Source organism: Poeciliopsis prolifica, unplaced genomic scaffold (assembly GCF_027474105.1).
Source record: "Poeciliopsis prolifica strain line A6 unplaced genomic scaffold, Auburn_PproV2 SCAFFOLD007, whole genome shotgun sequence".
Taxonomy (NCBI): domain Eukaryota; kingdom Metazoa; phylum Chordata; class Actinopteri; order Cyprinodontiformes; family Poeciliidae; genus Poeciliopsis; species Poeciliopsis prolifica.
The window spans coordinates 10,441,232-10,457,159 of record NW_026562382.1 but is presented as its reverse complement, the minus strand read 5'-3'; the positions used below and the strand labels follow the sequence as shown (position 1 = coordinate 10,457,159).

At 38.7% G+C, this 15,928-nt stretch overlaps 1 protein-coding gene across 1 annotated transcript; it reads left to right on the top strand.

Annotated features, from left to right (window-relative positions):
- The first annotated feature begins 3,955 nt into the window (after positions 1 to 3,955).
- On the top strand, positions 3,956 to 14,274 carry chn1 (chimerin 1). Its single transcript, XM_055032293.1, has 7 exons — positions 3,956 to 4,651; positions 6,634 to 6,718; positions 9,495 to 9,668; positions 10,988 to 11,065; positions 11,740 to 11,877; positions 13,205 to 13,310; positions 13,471 to 14,274. Exons 1-7 carry the CDS (start codon positions 4,400 to 4,402, stop codon positions 13,640 to 13,642), a joined length of 1,005 nt encoding a protein of 334 aa, XP_054888268.1. The 5' UTR covers positions 3,956 to 4,399; the 3' UTR covers positions 13,643 to 14,274.
- The last annotated feature ends 1,654 nt before the right edge of the window (positions 14,275 to 15,928 follow it).

Here is a 15,928-nt window from a genome sequence, read left to right as displayed (position 1 = left end):
TAATTAGTCTCAGATTAAATTTGTCCTGTGAATTAATTCTTTAAATTCTTCAAAAAATTGGTGAATTGAACTATTCATCAACCAGGGTTCCAAAGACACAGGGATGTTCAAAATGCTTATCAAAACTGAGTCAGTTAAATTAACTACTTATCATCACAGCTTATGCTAGTAATCACAATAAGGTCTAATTTACAGTAACTTAATTGAGTAAAGGCAGCACAAAACAAACAAGGTACAACAAACCAACTAGCACTAATTCTGCAATCTACTTTTAAAGAGAACAGGTGGCTAAGACAAGAATGTTGATGATGTTATCTAAGCTGATTGAAGGTTCGACTTTTTTTCAGATTACATGAATTGACAGGATTAAAAGAGGTCATGTAGCTTCATGGCCTAGAGCTCCAAAATGTTATAAAGTGCATGAGAGAAAGATTGGGGAAGAAAAAAAAGGAATCAAAAACTGTGGAGCCACTGAGACATCTAACCCAATAAACATTCATAGTACAAAAGAAGAGACAGTTGCTGCTACTGTGGGTTAGAAGGTTACCTTCTCTGAATTGTTTGCATTTCTGCTTCAGGTTTCTGCCACATTCGTGTTTTCACATTTGATACTAAAAAACACGTATTTATAAATGAGCTAACGAGCGCTCAATCTATAATCTATGTAATTGAATATTGGATATAATGCATTAAAAAGTTTCAAAGGACAGAACTAGCATCACTCTTTGTTAACATTCAGGTTTTGCTGAATGGTTTGTCTCGCATGATAACAATTAAACTACAGTTTGCAGAATTATGTAACTGAATTTTCCACACTTTCTGCAGACACTTTGATTTAAAGCTTTTCGTTGGCTTTACTTCATCATTTGCTCTGGAAGTGAATTAGAATGGATTAGTTTGGCTGTCCCTGTTTCATCACAAACACTGTTATATGAATGTCTGCACTAGAAATAGCACTCATTGATTCCATGAGAATAAATGGGTCTTTGTGTCATTTTGGGTCAGCATTGCAATCACACCATCACTTCCTTATGTAACAGTTCCTGAACCCAGCAGAAATGTTCAGCCACAGCTTAATGGATTAGAAAAGATTGGAAGAAAAAAAAAAGTAGTAAAGTTTTTCAGGTTGTATTTTTTTGGGTTAAGTCAGAATTAAACTAGAATGTCAGGACTGGATTATTGTGTAAACCTTGAATGCAGAGGAGTCTGTCCAGGCTGGACACAGATGGAAAACTCCCACATCCTGTGCATCTTTCCTCAAGGGTCCCATCTCTGGGCATGTTTGGGAAAACAAGAAAATCAATCAGTGTCAATTAGAGCTGCACTGAAAGTGAGCCACATACTGGGACAGAAGCAGTCAACAGCAGGAAACACAATTACTCTCCAAATCCTGCAGAAACTGCTCCAGGTGTGAGGAGGACGGACCGATGCATATAAAAGGCCCTCACTGTGTTCTATCTATCGCTCTCAGCTCACCCGCATGAGCGGAGACTTCAGCTGAGAGCTGGATTCTGTCTGGCAACTTTTATGTTTCAAACCTGTCCCTGTCAGAAAACCCAGTTTGGATGCCATTCTACATAATCACTCTGATCTTCAAAGCCTCTTTTCTCCTCCTCTCTGCTGCTTATACCCTCATGCTGAAATCTCTCCAATGAAACAGGAGCAGCGTGAACTCAAACCACCGACCTCTTGTTCTCCAGTCTGCATGCAGTCCCTTCCTCAGCTGCTGTAAAAAAAAAAGGTGGGAATTTCAGCAGCCAAGGCTGAATTAACCCTCAAACGTGGGAGTGTAATCACATTTGACTTGAAGTGTGAACAACACAGGCAGGCTGAAGTTTCTTTTCTTCCCCATTGCAATCACAGTGTTATATTTGAGACTTCATCTGCATGCGGAGAACACAAAGGCTTGCGTCAGCATATACCTCAAGGAAATGAACATTCAGACAAAGCCTGCAAAGAAAGAGGACGGCTCAGAGCAAGCAGATTGCACGGCTGGCACAGACAAATGCCGTTTAATTCTTTATTGTATATTTTACCATAATTTAAGGGCTAGAAGGAGATTCTTAAACTGAATATTTATGTGCAATAAAAACATTTTGGTGTGCTCTTGCAGTGATGTGAAAATACATTGACTCTGGGTTTCCATTGTTATGGTTTATATAACTGACATTAAAGAAGATAGTCATTGAATTGATGAATAGATTTATAAATCAATTGGCATCAAAATCTACCAAAAATCCAGTTACTTACAAATATTTAGAATATTTCTGTATCTCAGATTTAAACATTTACTCAGAATAAATTTTTAAAAATGAAACAATTGAAGCCCATAAGAATCACTAACAAGAGCTACAGAATTAAACTGAATCAATAATTTAATTTACAATTAACCTACTCCATTTTCTATTTAAGAAAAACAATAAAAGCACAAACAAAGACGAAAGTCACCACTTCTACTCTCCAACTCCAGGTTAAATCTGGGTTTTTAAATTCCTGCCCTAAAGAGCCGAGGTCCTTCAACTTTTGCATGTGTCTCTGCTTCAGCGCACTTGAATCAAATAATTAGATCATTAGCAGGTCTCTACAGTAGTTGATTGTATGCTGAAGAGCTATTCCAGCCATTTTATTCAGGTATGCAGAATCAGAGGATCACATCTAAAAGCTGCAGGACATTGGTGCTCAATGACTGGAGTAAGAGACCGCTGGATTAAAAAGTGGTCTTTTACTCCAGTAAGATAATAACTGAACTGGAAAATAAGAGTTATCAGGATCTGATGAAGTTTCCCTGAAGAAAGCAATTTTACATCATTATTTTGTTTCTAATTTCCACTTTAACCTGAATTTTTGGGAGTTTTTATCACCAGAACCTCTGAAAGGAAAATGAAATGAGAACCTCACAGAGTCAAATGTGGGCTATGTGACTTTCACAGGACTAATTTTTGCTAAGGCGGTTCCCCTGCAGTCATCTCTAGAGGATCTTCTATGCCAACAGCTGCTCTGTCTGCCAAAGGTCATTCTGAAACTGGCTTGCTGTCCATTCTGGCACAGCCTTTGGATGTCTGGATGATCCTCACCTACTGACCTGGATTGGACACTCAAAGACAGTTCCTGAAGGGACACTGAGCATACATTGAATTTGTGGAGGAAAAGCAAAACAAAAAATAAAGCAAGAATTTTGCACAAAAAAAATGGATGCAACATCCAGTATGATGCAAATAAAACAATTATAAAAGGTTGATGGGTCCTTTCTGACCAAGGAAAAACTTATTCTCATGATTTATTTAAATTTTTTCAAACAGAGCGCAGTGCTTCATTGAAAATTAGACAAAACATTTAGATCGTAACCACAAAGCAAGGTCATTTGCTTCTCATATTTGAAAGAGCTTGAGTCACCTGCATGGATGAGTTCCTGTAGGTGAACATTCAAATCTGGCAGGCCTTGCGACAAATAATTTAAAAAGTAATGATTGTGTAATTAACAAAAGTTACTTTATGTGGACATATATACATGTGAGGGTAAATTTCAGTTTCTATTGTTTGAAATGTAACTTTTGTTGCATCATTCGGCATGATGGCTCATGTATTTCTTGCTTCTGTCTGATGCTTTGGGCTTGTGCGTCTTTGCCCTTGAAGGCTCCAGTCGTCACCGGTTTCTGTGGCAACCCGGTTTTGAAAATAGCTTCGCCTCTAACGGCCCACATGCTGTCGCAAGTTCTCCGGGCTGGAGCCCACTCTGGATGCATGACTCATTCATTGCTCATTATCGTCCCACTCTCATTTTATGTCATCCTGCTCGAATGGCGTGCGTGGTGGTGGGGGGTGGGAGGCGGAGTAGCGGCTACTACAAAGCTGGTGTAGCCACGCTGTGATTGGCTGGTGGGATCCATTTAATCTTCTGCCACTACAGGAGGGTCCACCTCCATCCTCCTCCCCCTCTCTCCCTTTCAGCCCGCCCCTGTCAGCATCCACACACAACAGTGCGCTGTCTCTGTTCCAGGGGAGAATATCAGCTCTGTGCAGGGAGGAGAGGATTAGCTCAGCCACTCATCTCATCTGCATTTACGTTCCTAGGGAAGCACATGAGCATCCAAGGCTGCACCCCTTTTGTATAAAACCTGGCACTCCAATCATAGAGGCTGCACTTGATCTGCTGTCTTGACTGTGTGAAGTTTCAAAGACTACAGTATTTTTTTTTCTCTTATTTCTAGGTGTTTTGCATACTTTTCCATCATACTCTGAAAGGACTTTTATGTTGGAGATGTGCTTCTTTAACTGGGAAAATGCAAGTCATATTGTTTGACAGTCACTTCTTTTAAAAATAATCAAGGAGACTATCCTCAGTTTTTGGGACTTTTTTAACTCTTATCTTTTTTTCCGTTTTGGGGAGTGAAGCTTCAAAATGCCATCTCGAGAGTCCTACAATGTACAAAAGAAAGACAAGCCTCTGGTGCAAAAGGCCAAGAGAGAGGCCAATCAGGAGGACATTCTGGCGGCGGCTCTGGGAATGAGGATGGGGCCACAAAAACCTCCAGCCACTTTTTGGCAACCACTTAAACTGTTAGCCTACTCTCAGCTCACCTCACTGGTTCGCAGAGCCTCGCTGAAGGAGGTTGTCCAGACGCCCAGGTCTGAAAAAGTCCACAACTTTAAGGTAAGATGCCTCTGCAAAAGTGTGTTTTCATGTCATCATGTGTGGCCGGAGAGCTGCTGCTTGTGGGGGATGAGGGGGCTTTGGGTGTTGGGGGTGAAAAACAGAGCTGTTTCGGTGCCTTCCAGAGAGATTTTATCAAAAGAAAGTCTGTTGGTCAGGCTGTAGGGCGCTGCTGTCAGTTGGAGCACCAGATGGGGAGATTATGATGCTGGATGAGGGTGAAACAGTGGAGGACAGCATCCCTGTTTGCCTTCAGTTTGGTTTATAATGGGACAGAGAGCAGCAGCAGAATTTGACTGTGTTTTTTTGTGCTGGCCTCTTCCTGCTGCTTTGCCCTTTCAGTTTGCTAATTGCTACATTTCAATCTTTTGCATGTGTGAAGTTTCTAATTATGCACAGTATTGACGGTGTTTCACTGCCATAATGGACAAAACATAAAATTGTGAAACAAAGCTTAGTTGTGGTTTTTTTTTCCATTTAAAGCTAATTAGGCATCTTGACAGCTAAGTAAACTAAATATACTTTGGATTAGCAGAAAAAGAAACGATGTGTTGATGTTAGAAACATGAAGTAAAAACCTTTTGATTTCATGATTTCTAACATCAAGTTACATTTAAAACAAAAATCATTGCTTGAAGTTCTTATCCATTCATTATTTTTATTCATTCTTTGTGATTATAATTTATGCTTTCATTTTATAGAGTGTTTACACATTAGTCAGCAGTTAAACCTGGTACAATGCATCTCTAATTCATCAATTAAATCTCTGCTTGTGGAGTGGTTTTTTTGCACATCGAGGGAAACAAAGTCCTTCGAATCATCTGGAAAAAGGAAGCAATATTAAAGAAAGTCAACAAACAAACAAACAAACAAACAAGGGTAAAAAATAAGGAGAAACATAATATTAACAATGGAAGAAAGACATTGTTGTTGATGCAGTTATAATAAAGAGCAAACACAAGAAGCACAAGATTGCAAGAAGCATAGAGAGAAGAGAAAACAAGAAATCTCTATAAAAGCATTACATTATTATGTGTTTATGAAAGGTATTTTATTTATTTATTTTTCTCAACGCCGCTGACAAATACAAAAACACATTTCCGGCTGTGTCTTTTATTAACTTGGTGCCGGAAAACTGCCACTGTTTTTTTCTTGCTTGGCTCAGGGACTTCTCTGATTGGCTGAACTGTTGTTACCCGCTGGAGTGTGGGAGCAATCTTTGCTCTGTTTCCACTGAAAAGTCTCCCAGCAACTTATTATATGGCCACTGTGTGAACATCTCACAAAGATGCAAGACTGCCTATCACTTGTCCACAAACGCCTCCACCTTCTTTAAGACATTTACAATATGCCCTTCATACTCGTTGCAATGAAACAGAAATACTTTCACTGAATGCAAAAACATTTTTTTAGTCGTTTATTATTAAGTGGCCAACTAGGGATTTTTGTGCTGGTGACAATAAAAGCTGATCCTGATTTTACTGAAAAACATCTTTTAAAAAATGTAATCATCTTTTAGTCAAGTAAAAGAAAAGCGGTGAAATAAAGTATGTTTAAAATAATTTCTTTTGTTTTTGAATAATCCTGTTTAGGTTTGCATAACATTTTTTGAACTAAAAATGATCAAATTTAATCCAAATTCCTTAAAAAAACAATAAAATAGCTTTTAAATCTATGAATTCAGCATCATTATGAAGCTATTTAATTGCCTCATTCTCTCACAGTTTCCTGTCCCCAATTCCTTGCAATCACAAAAGCAACTGAAAACCCATTTGGACGCAAATGATAGATATAGACCCCCCACCCCCACCCCAGATTCACTCCTTCATAGATTGTCGCTCTGGGTGGGCCATGTAAAAATAAAAAATAAAAATCCTTGCTTCAGGGATGAGAAGAAGGGGAAGAAGGTCAAATGTTTTTTGTGTGTAAATAAGAGAAATTAAATGGCTGGACTCGTCTGATTGTCCTCCTTCCTGCTGCAGGTCCACACCTTCCGGGGGCCTCACTGGTGCGAACACTGTGCCAGATTTATGTGGGGGCTGATGGCTCAGGGGGTCAAATGTGCAGGTATGTTCAATTCATCACAATAGAGCAACATTATATAAACTGCTATGCTTCTTTACAACATTTCTTTGTTACACTGGTGTTGTTCAAAATGAGCATTACGCTATGTAGGATACTTGGTTTATAGTATATCTAGGGCTGGATTATTGAATTTTAATCCCAAACTCTCAACTCTTGTTTGGGGATTATTGATTGTACAACAAAGCTGTGATGCAACATATATGCAATGGGGTCTAAAGCCTTATTTTTGACCTACTTGTGTTTGTACTAAGTGGTATGGGGATCAGTCATGTGGAAAATTTACTTTCTGGGATAAAAATTCACAGCTTTCTGGGCCTGAAGATACAAAATAAGTCAAATGGAGTTGATGCATTTTACAGCTCTCCTCATCATCTCCTTTGATGGATTATGCTTCACAGGCTGAGCACATTTGAAGAACATTCACTCCAGAGGCACAGATCCGTGATCAGCCAGTTGGAAACTCTAAAATCCCATATTTTTCAAATGAGTGGAGGCACCATTCTGAACACTACCAGGTCATGCTGACAACCACCTTTGGTGTGGAAGTTGATGCTGAGGAATAAATATGATCAACTATTTAATAATTTGATTTTACTTTAAAATCAATTTACCGTCAAATTTGGTTGCTCCAATTGTAAAATTATAACCTTTCAAGTTGCAAAAAAATCTTTAAACAGCCTTTCTTGAAAGCTGCGATTCATATGAGTCAAAACTTTACAAGAAAAAAAACGTGAATCAGAAAATATCCACAAAATTCTGATCAGCTCGTTTTGCATACTCAAGTCTGCACTTTGTGCAGTCATTTTCTGTCTGTTTGAATTTGCTCAGTCCTTTAGCTGCGAGTAAAAATTCCTTGAGTGCATTTCATCTCCACATGTCAAATGCACCAGGTGAGATTTCTATCTCAGCACTACAACCCAGTCTGGTGTGTGTCTTTGATGTTTTATTGAAGCAACAAAGTGTGTCACGTAAGTCTGCAAGAGATCTGATATTAATTATTAACAACTTGATGCTGAGTGCTGACAACAATCTATATAAAGCCTCATATGGTGGAAGCTAGTCTTTATCAGCCACTCACATACAGACACATCATTCCTTCAGACTCAACCCCAGCTTGCTGAATCTGGGGCAGCAATGTCTCCCATGATTCTCACATTTGCATACCAAAAAAAACCCCTCACTGTTCTTCCAGCCCCCTTTTTTCTTTTTTGTATGTGTGAACTGTTTTTGGCCCAGTGCCAGAGAGCGAGGCTCTGCTGGTGCTTGTTGTGGCACATTTCCTCATCAGAGTGAAACCCCCCCACCCGCCGACCCACCCAGCCTCATCCCATCATGCCTGTGAAGGAAAACAAAGCTGGCATATCTCTTTAATGAGGTGCAGAGTTGGGACTGTGTGGAAAGGAGCTTTTTTCCACTCTCTCTCTCTCACACACACACACATACATTAAAATTCAGCCCCTTTCAATCATCGAGGTAGGTCAAGCCCTATTTAACCTAAACACTTGAAATAATATATATAAAAACGAGACTTGCCTCAAAAATCTTTCCAGACAGAAAGACGTCCAATACATTTTCTAGACTGGGATGATAATGTGCTGATAAGAAAATTAACCCTTTCTCAAATGGGAGAATAGTTAGAGTCAGAGTCTGGACTCCCTGGGGATCAGCCTCCCCCACCTGAGACCTCGGACCGCCACCATCCTCACACAGACAAGGGTGGCTCAGCAGGCTTGCAGCCGATGACACGCACATCCCTGTTATATGGCCTGTCTCATGTCTTTAAGAGAATCATCTCTTAGGGTAATTACATTTCTGCATCAATGCATGTAAAAGCAGGCGGTGCGAATTTCTCCGGGGATCCATATTAATCAAAATATCCGCAAATGCTAAAAGCTTCCAAAGCTTTCACAGCTTTTTTCTTTACAACACAGAAAATGCAACATTTCTCTACAGGTTCTCGAATGTACATGAAAAGCTTTTTGTTTAAAACGGCTGACTGGATTTGTGAAACATACCCTCGTTAGAACTGGAAGACACAAGCTCATCTAAGATCTAAAGAGCTGAAGAAGTGGCCCATTTTAATCTGGGAAAGTAGGTCTTCTGTAGCCCGCAGCGCCTCGATCGCTGCTTCCACTTACAATGAGCGCAAGCTTATATTTGAAAAAGAATAGAGCCCTGCACTGACTGGCCTTCCTCTGGGCACCAGCATTTTCACTGAGCCTTCTGACTCCCTACATGTGTCCCTGTTAAAGAGCAGAGCTGCAGCCCGTCTCTCTCCCTGCTGATGCTCTGTTCTCAACACAATGAAAGAAGCTGCGCCTCAAGGCCTTGTACGCTGTGACTGAGAGAAAAACACAATATGTTCTGCTTTTCCTGATATTCTTCTCAAACACTTGTCAAAGAGCGTATTATGTCTTGTAGATATTTTTGGGCAACCAGAACATTGCACTGCACATTCCCATTTTGTTTTCTTTTTTTTATTAGCTTATCTTTCTTTAATTGGTTCATCTGAATTCATCTAAGGCCATCTGGCAGGGAATCCATCTATTCGGTACTCAAGGTTACTCCAATGCTGTGAGGAGATTAAACAAATTCTCCAGAGGTGCTGTGACATTTCAGAAACTAATATGAAAAAATTAACAGTCACAAATTATCCAGTGAGATTTGGAATATATTTGTTGCCAAGTGCTTTCAAGCAAACAAGAATGTTGTGTCAAAGCAACTGCTTATTACTGATTTGACTCCTCTTCTTTTATAGACTGTGGTATGAATGTTCACAAAGAGTGCTCGGCTCAGGTGCCCAACGACTGCAAGCCTGACCTGAGACACGTCCGTAAGGTTTACAGCTGTGACCTCACGACCCTGGTGAAGGCCTACAACACAGCCCGACCCATGGTGGTGGACATGTGCATACGGGAAATCGAGTCCAGAGGTTAGTTTTTGTGCATTTTATATACAACCAAAAAACTTGATGTTTCTCACAGTTTGTCACATTACATCCAAAAGTCATTATTGAGATTTTATGTAATGGATCAACACACTGTTGATTTAATCATAAAACTAATCAATTAAGAGGCTAAAATGATGCGACAGTAAAATACAATAATTGTGGCTCAACATGTTTGTCTTGGAATATCTTTACAAATGAAGATATTCTGCTGGAACAAAACAATCAGAAAGGGGTTTCTCAAAGTGGCCACCAAGCCCATTAGGTCTTCTGGTCTTATTTAACCAGAAGACCTTTGTCCATGTGTCTGGAGTGTCCCCTATATGGGTTATGGCCAATTTAAACATGATAAGGCTTTCCTTTAACACCAGGTTAAAGTGCATATCTAACACCTATTGGTGTTTTTGTACTTATATTACATAATTATAGACTCTAAAAGTTGGACTAGATTTTATTTAATCATGTCAGAGTAACGGTGGCTACAAATGCACATCAAACTTGTCAGATTTCTAGTTAAAAAAATTAAATAATGCTTCATTTCCTTCTGCGTGAGCACAATTATTTGTGTTTCATAAAATTACAATAAGCTCTGTTGAGCCTGTGGTTGCAACATGACAAAAGGTGAAAAAAGTTAAAAAAGTTATGAATATCTTTGGAAGGCAGTATAAATGCTTTGCTTCCATCAAACATCATTCCAAGACAATAAAAACAATTTCATGTTTGACTTGTTTAAATTGATCACTGTACTTGAATACCAACTTTACTTTTTTTGCTCATTTCTTTACAGATAAAAATCTTTGAGTGGCTTAAAGACTTCTGTTTCTTGTATTTCTTAAGACAGTTTTCTTTCAACTCATCTTCAATGTGTGCGTTTTTGGTTGTGGTGCTTAAAGTCTGATTCAATTACAGACTAATTTAATGTTTTTGTTTGCAAGCGAAGGCTGAGTGGAGTGATGATATTGCTGGTAATTGTAAATGCGTAATGAGGAAAACATTACTCTGTTTCCTGCTGTCTGAGCTGATTGCATTTCAGTTAAATCATTCAGAGAACTCTGATTGTCTCCCCCCTCTGTCTGTCTGTACCTAAGTTTGATTATTATTTTTGCCCAGTGATGCAGAAAACTGCTTCCATAGACCCATGTTTCCTTTATTGTATGATACTGAGAATGTTTTGACTTCAATTTCCTCTGAATATTTCATGTTTATTCCTAAATTAGACCGTGCTAAATGCAGGTGAAAATGTTCTAAATCTCTTCTAAGAACTTGTTTGATATTTGAAATTTTGCATGTTTTTTTTCTTTAAGGACTGAAGTCAGAGGGCCTCTACAGAATATCCGGATTCAGCGATTCGGTGGAAGAAGTCAAGTCGGGATTTGATAAAGGTTTGTCTTCTTTGTTTTATAAATTGTTATCAAGTCAAGGATGACAATTGAAGCCTGTTTGCATATGTCCACAAGACATTCAGATCTCTTCAGATTAATGGAAAATTGACAGGATTAGAGTCCGTCTGGGAGTGCAGATTCTGACATCTCCGACTCCTGTTGAATTTCACTGTGTGGGCAGATAGGGAGGGCCCTCAGAGGGGTCACACTGTCTTAAACGTGGCTGTGCTGGGATTCAGTAGTCAACTTAGTGAGAATAAACCTGTCGTGGCCGAGCGCCATATGAATTTTAACTGTAAGAAAAACCCCACAGCAGCGGACTGAATCCTGAGCCAGATCCGCATGCAGGAGATCAACCATGACAGAGTGTCATTCCAGCTCACAGCGCTGTGATGTTCAGTCTGCCAGCACAAGTAGGCCAAACTCTCCTCTGGAAAGCATGCATAAATGAGCCAAAGTCAGAATTAAACAGGCCAAAGGCATGATAGCTGATACTCCAGAAAAAAAAGGAGAGAGAGCAGAAATTGATTTTTTTTTCCCTCTAACGCCATAACATAGTGTCTTTACTCCTCAGTTCACACTGTGATGCGAAAGTGCTGATGTGAGCCATTTTCAGTACAAGCACTCTCATTTTCCCGCTCTTGTCTCCCTTATCCTACCACACATCTCTGCAGATGGTGAGAAGACAGACATCTCAGTGAACGCCTATGAAGACATCAATATCATCACGAGCGCACTGAAGCTGTACCTCAGGGATTTGCCAGTTCCTGTGATCTCCTACGATGCTTACCCCAGGTTCATCGAGGCCACAAGTAGGTTTAAGAAGTCATTTAAAGCACGCAAATATTGTTGAAGAAGAAAAACATTGCTTTTCATTTCACATTTATTTTGCATATGATGTGACCTGCCAATATGGCAGGTAAAGAAAATTGTTTTTTCTTTACTTTTCTTTACTTGTTTTTTCTTTACTTATCTCTGATAAGTAAAGAAAAAATTACACCATGATAGAGGTAAACCGTAAACAAAGGAAATCCACCTGCAGACAGTTGTAATGTGAACCTCAGATTTATATGAATGTATGACATCGGATTGCTTTGCTGAAATTCTTGCTGAAGTTATTTAAAATAACATGCAATAGACATTAATAGTACTCAGAATGCAGCTGATGTGCTGCACAGAACATTTATAGCTTTTGTTAATTTTCAGCACTGAAGCCCTGATTTTATAAAAGCCCCAATTTGATTTTTACATAATCAGCTCAGATGACCAACTAGTTAAAATTACTTTAAACTACGCACACAAAAAAAAACATATGCATGCAGTGCAAATAACAAGCCAACTACAAAACCCTCAAATTACAATAAGCTCATGCCAAATGTGATCTGCATCCAGACAGAAGAAAAACACATTATATAGTTCTGCCGTTTTCTGTTTATTTCCAAGCTTCCAAGCTGTTGTTGGTGCAGATTGTGCATTTTACTTAATCATGTTTTCCCAAAAAAAAAAAAGTCTTGTTTAAACTACTAATATCTAACAATATCGCCCATTGCTCTTTGATACAAATGGCTTTTCAACAACAGGAAATACTTTAATCACTCACTGCTTCCTCTGAGGCTGGAGTGATGCCTGACCACTTCTAAAGGGATAAATAATTTAAATGCTAGATACCTCAGTGGACAGTTTTATCTAGCTTCAGCTATTTATTCATACCAAAAGAAGTAAACAATTTGGAAAACCATGAGGTTTGTTGTTTGTTTTGGTGCTAATAACTATTACTAGCAAAATGAGTCAGTGACATGATGTTTCTCCGCACAAGACAAACATGACCATTAAATGCATATATTTGCTTTTTGTGTTTTTTTTTTTTTACATTATATATTTTATAGATTTGTTCTATATACTACCATTGAATGTAAAATGTGCTGCAGCATGAGCGTGTTCCTTCCTTACTCTTTTGGACAGGATTTGCTTTTCCCTTTGGTTGTCTTTGTCAGACATTCCAACAAGATATCGCTTAAATAGAAACTCTTACATGTAGATGTTTTGAGCCACTCTACCCCTCGGGCCCCTGAGCCTGTGCCCCTCTGTCCCTTTCAGTGATCTTTTTATGCTGATCACGTCATCCTCTCTGTTTGGTAGAGTCAACAGATCCTGAGAAGAAGCTGGAAGCTTTCCGGGAGGCTCTCGCTCTGCTGCCGCCATCACACAAGGAAACTCTCAAGTACCTCATGGCTCATTTAAAAAGGTGAGTAATGCAAACAAGCCCTGTAACAGCTAATGGATAGAATGAAATTTCAAACAACTTAAGAGAATGGAAGAGGAACAGACACAACACCATTGTTATTTTCATTCCTCTCACAGTGGCGGGGAGTTGTGTGTATGTCTAATTGTAATAAATATTTCAGGGTAACACAAAATGAGAAATTCAATCTGATGAGTGCGGAGAACCTCGGAATTGTCTTCGGGCCCACCCTCATGCGTGCGCCCAACCAGGACGCCATGACAGCACTGAACGACATCCGCTACCAGAGGCAGGTGGTGGAGGTGCTCATCAAAAACGAAGATGTGCTCTTTTAAGCTCTGATCAAAACTGTTTTTCTGTTTTCCAGCTGTTCCCTATGTGAATACTTTTTGTATTATAATGATGGATACTTCTTTTAATGCCTTCTATATGGACTAGCATCTGTTCTCGGTGCACATGATGCACCTTACACCTATTTACCCACTCCCCATTTTTGTCGGGGGGGGTTTTAGAAGCTGATAGGCCCGCATGCATGGTGCAAGGTCTCTTTTAATTTGTCGTTGTACCTTAGCTCGTGTTAAGATTGTGATTTTGCATTAGTCTGTCCTGTAGGTTGTAGTTGTCATCCACATTCCTTTCTTGCTGGTTCTGCATTTACTTCTGTGAAACTTTGTACATCAAGATGGAAATAAGCTACTAAATTTTCTTAGCTGATTTTTATGATGCTGTATTTTTTTACCTCCTTGATCGTTTTTAAGTGACCCACAGTTTTTGGTTGAATCGACTTTCTGTATGTAAACGCTGCCGCATTTGCCTGATGGTAACATTTTTATTGTGCTATAAAACGGCAATATTTGTGAAATTAATTTTGTACTGTATTGTTTTTTTGTATACAACCTGTGCATGATCACTTTAATTTATTAAACCCTACTTTGACAAACTCTTTATGAATTATTGCCTTAATAAAGAATCAACATCATATTAGTGATTTTTTTTTTTTTCTTGTTTATGCATTTCTGTCTTGTTAGTCTTATGACTGGGAAACGACAGAAAAAAATGCAAGCTCAGTATTTATTTGGCTTATGTTTATGCGACGACGAAGACTCACTGCGTTCAGTAAATAGTACTTTATTACTGTTCATACATCTGATACTGCAGCAGAAATTACACCAAACATATTATTTGTATTTTACAGAAATGGTACCCAAATGTGGGGGCAATTACTGAGGGATAATGTTACTGAATCTCATTCTCCATCAAACAGATGCTCTGTCAGTACTGGTGAAGATTTGTTTATTGTAGCAAACTGAATAATTTAATTGGCTGACATAGCTAGAGGGTGGGTTCTGTTTTTCAAGTCAGTTAAGCAGATAACTATTTGACCTCTTAGGGACACTCATAGGCAGCGTGGAAGACATTAACACTTTTGGCACAGAATGATCTGAAGTATGAGAAATACAAAAAAACCAGTCGGTGGTGTCCAGGAAAATGTTACTTGTCCTGACATGATGAAGTTGCAGATTGAATTTTACGCCTGTCAACAGGATACACGTAAAACATACAAGGAAGGAGCATCATAAAATAAATACATACTCCAATTATATGATGGCACACAGGACTGAAATATGAACCCTCCCCACTAGCTTCCGGCTGCTGTGCTACGGCTCCTCCCCCACAGCAGAGTCTGCTTTGAATCCACAACTTTATGTTGATCCTTTGCCATTTGCACAGCAACAATCTTGAGTTTGTATGGTCAAGATTATCCATCCCATATTAAACCTTGAGGTCATAGTAACAATTTCAACAAATATGTTAAAAACATATGTTTATAAAAGTTATCTACTGCAGATTTAATGGTGGTTGTTCAAACATACATAGACACAGTGTAACTATAAACTAACCCACAAATCAATAAATATTTGGCCTCTTTTTCCCTGACTCTACAATGAATCAGATTCTGCTTGGGGCCTTACACATGAATAAATCATTCAGTTGGAAAGCTACCAGTGGGTTGTTAGTCCAATATAATAAGAAAATAATATTCCAAGTCTTTTGTTCTGTATCTCCCATTTGGGAAGAAATTTCTACAAAGATGTGCCTCCAGTGTTGCCATGTTTCAAAGCAGAAAGGCTGAAACAAAATAAGTCTGCAGTCACCTGGAAAATGAGATAAGATGCATTAAAAAGTTCCTGTGTAATACTGAGACAATAAATGAAAACATTTTTTTTACATTTTTGAAAAAAGTGAATCTAAACCCCCGCACACATCAGAAGACTTTCCCAAAAGACAGCCTCAAAACATCACTCTCATAGATTCCAAGTGTGATTAAAACCTGATCCTTGTTACCTGAAGCTACACTCCTGTGCTCCTCAGAGGGCTTTAATTACTGAATAAATATGTAAACACTGTCACACAGAATTAATCATCTCAATCCAAACAATTTACAAAAACTTGCAATGTGTTCATAATCTCATTATGAAATTTCTATTCATATATACAAGATTCAGAACACATATGAAAACTGGTAGAGAGTAACGTTTCTAGTTTATTTGGACATGTGGATATTTAATGTAAATTAACACTGTAAAATTCAACTAATATGTAATATGACAAAAATGTGT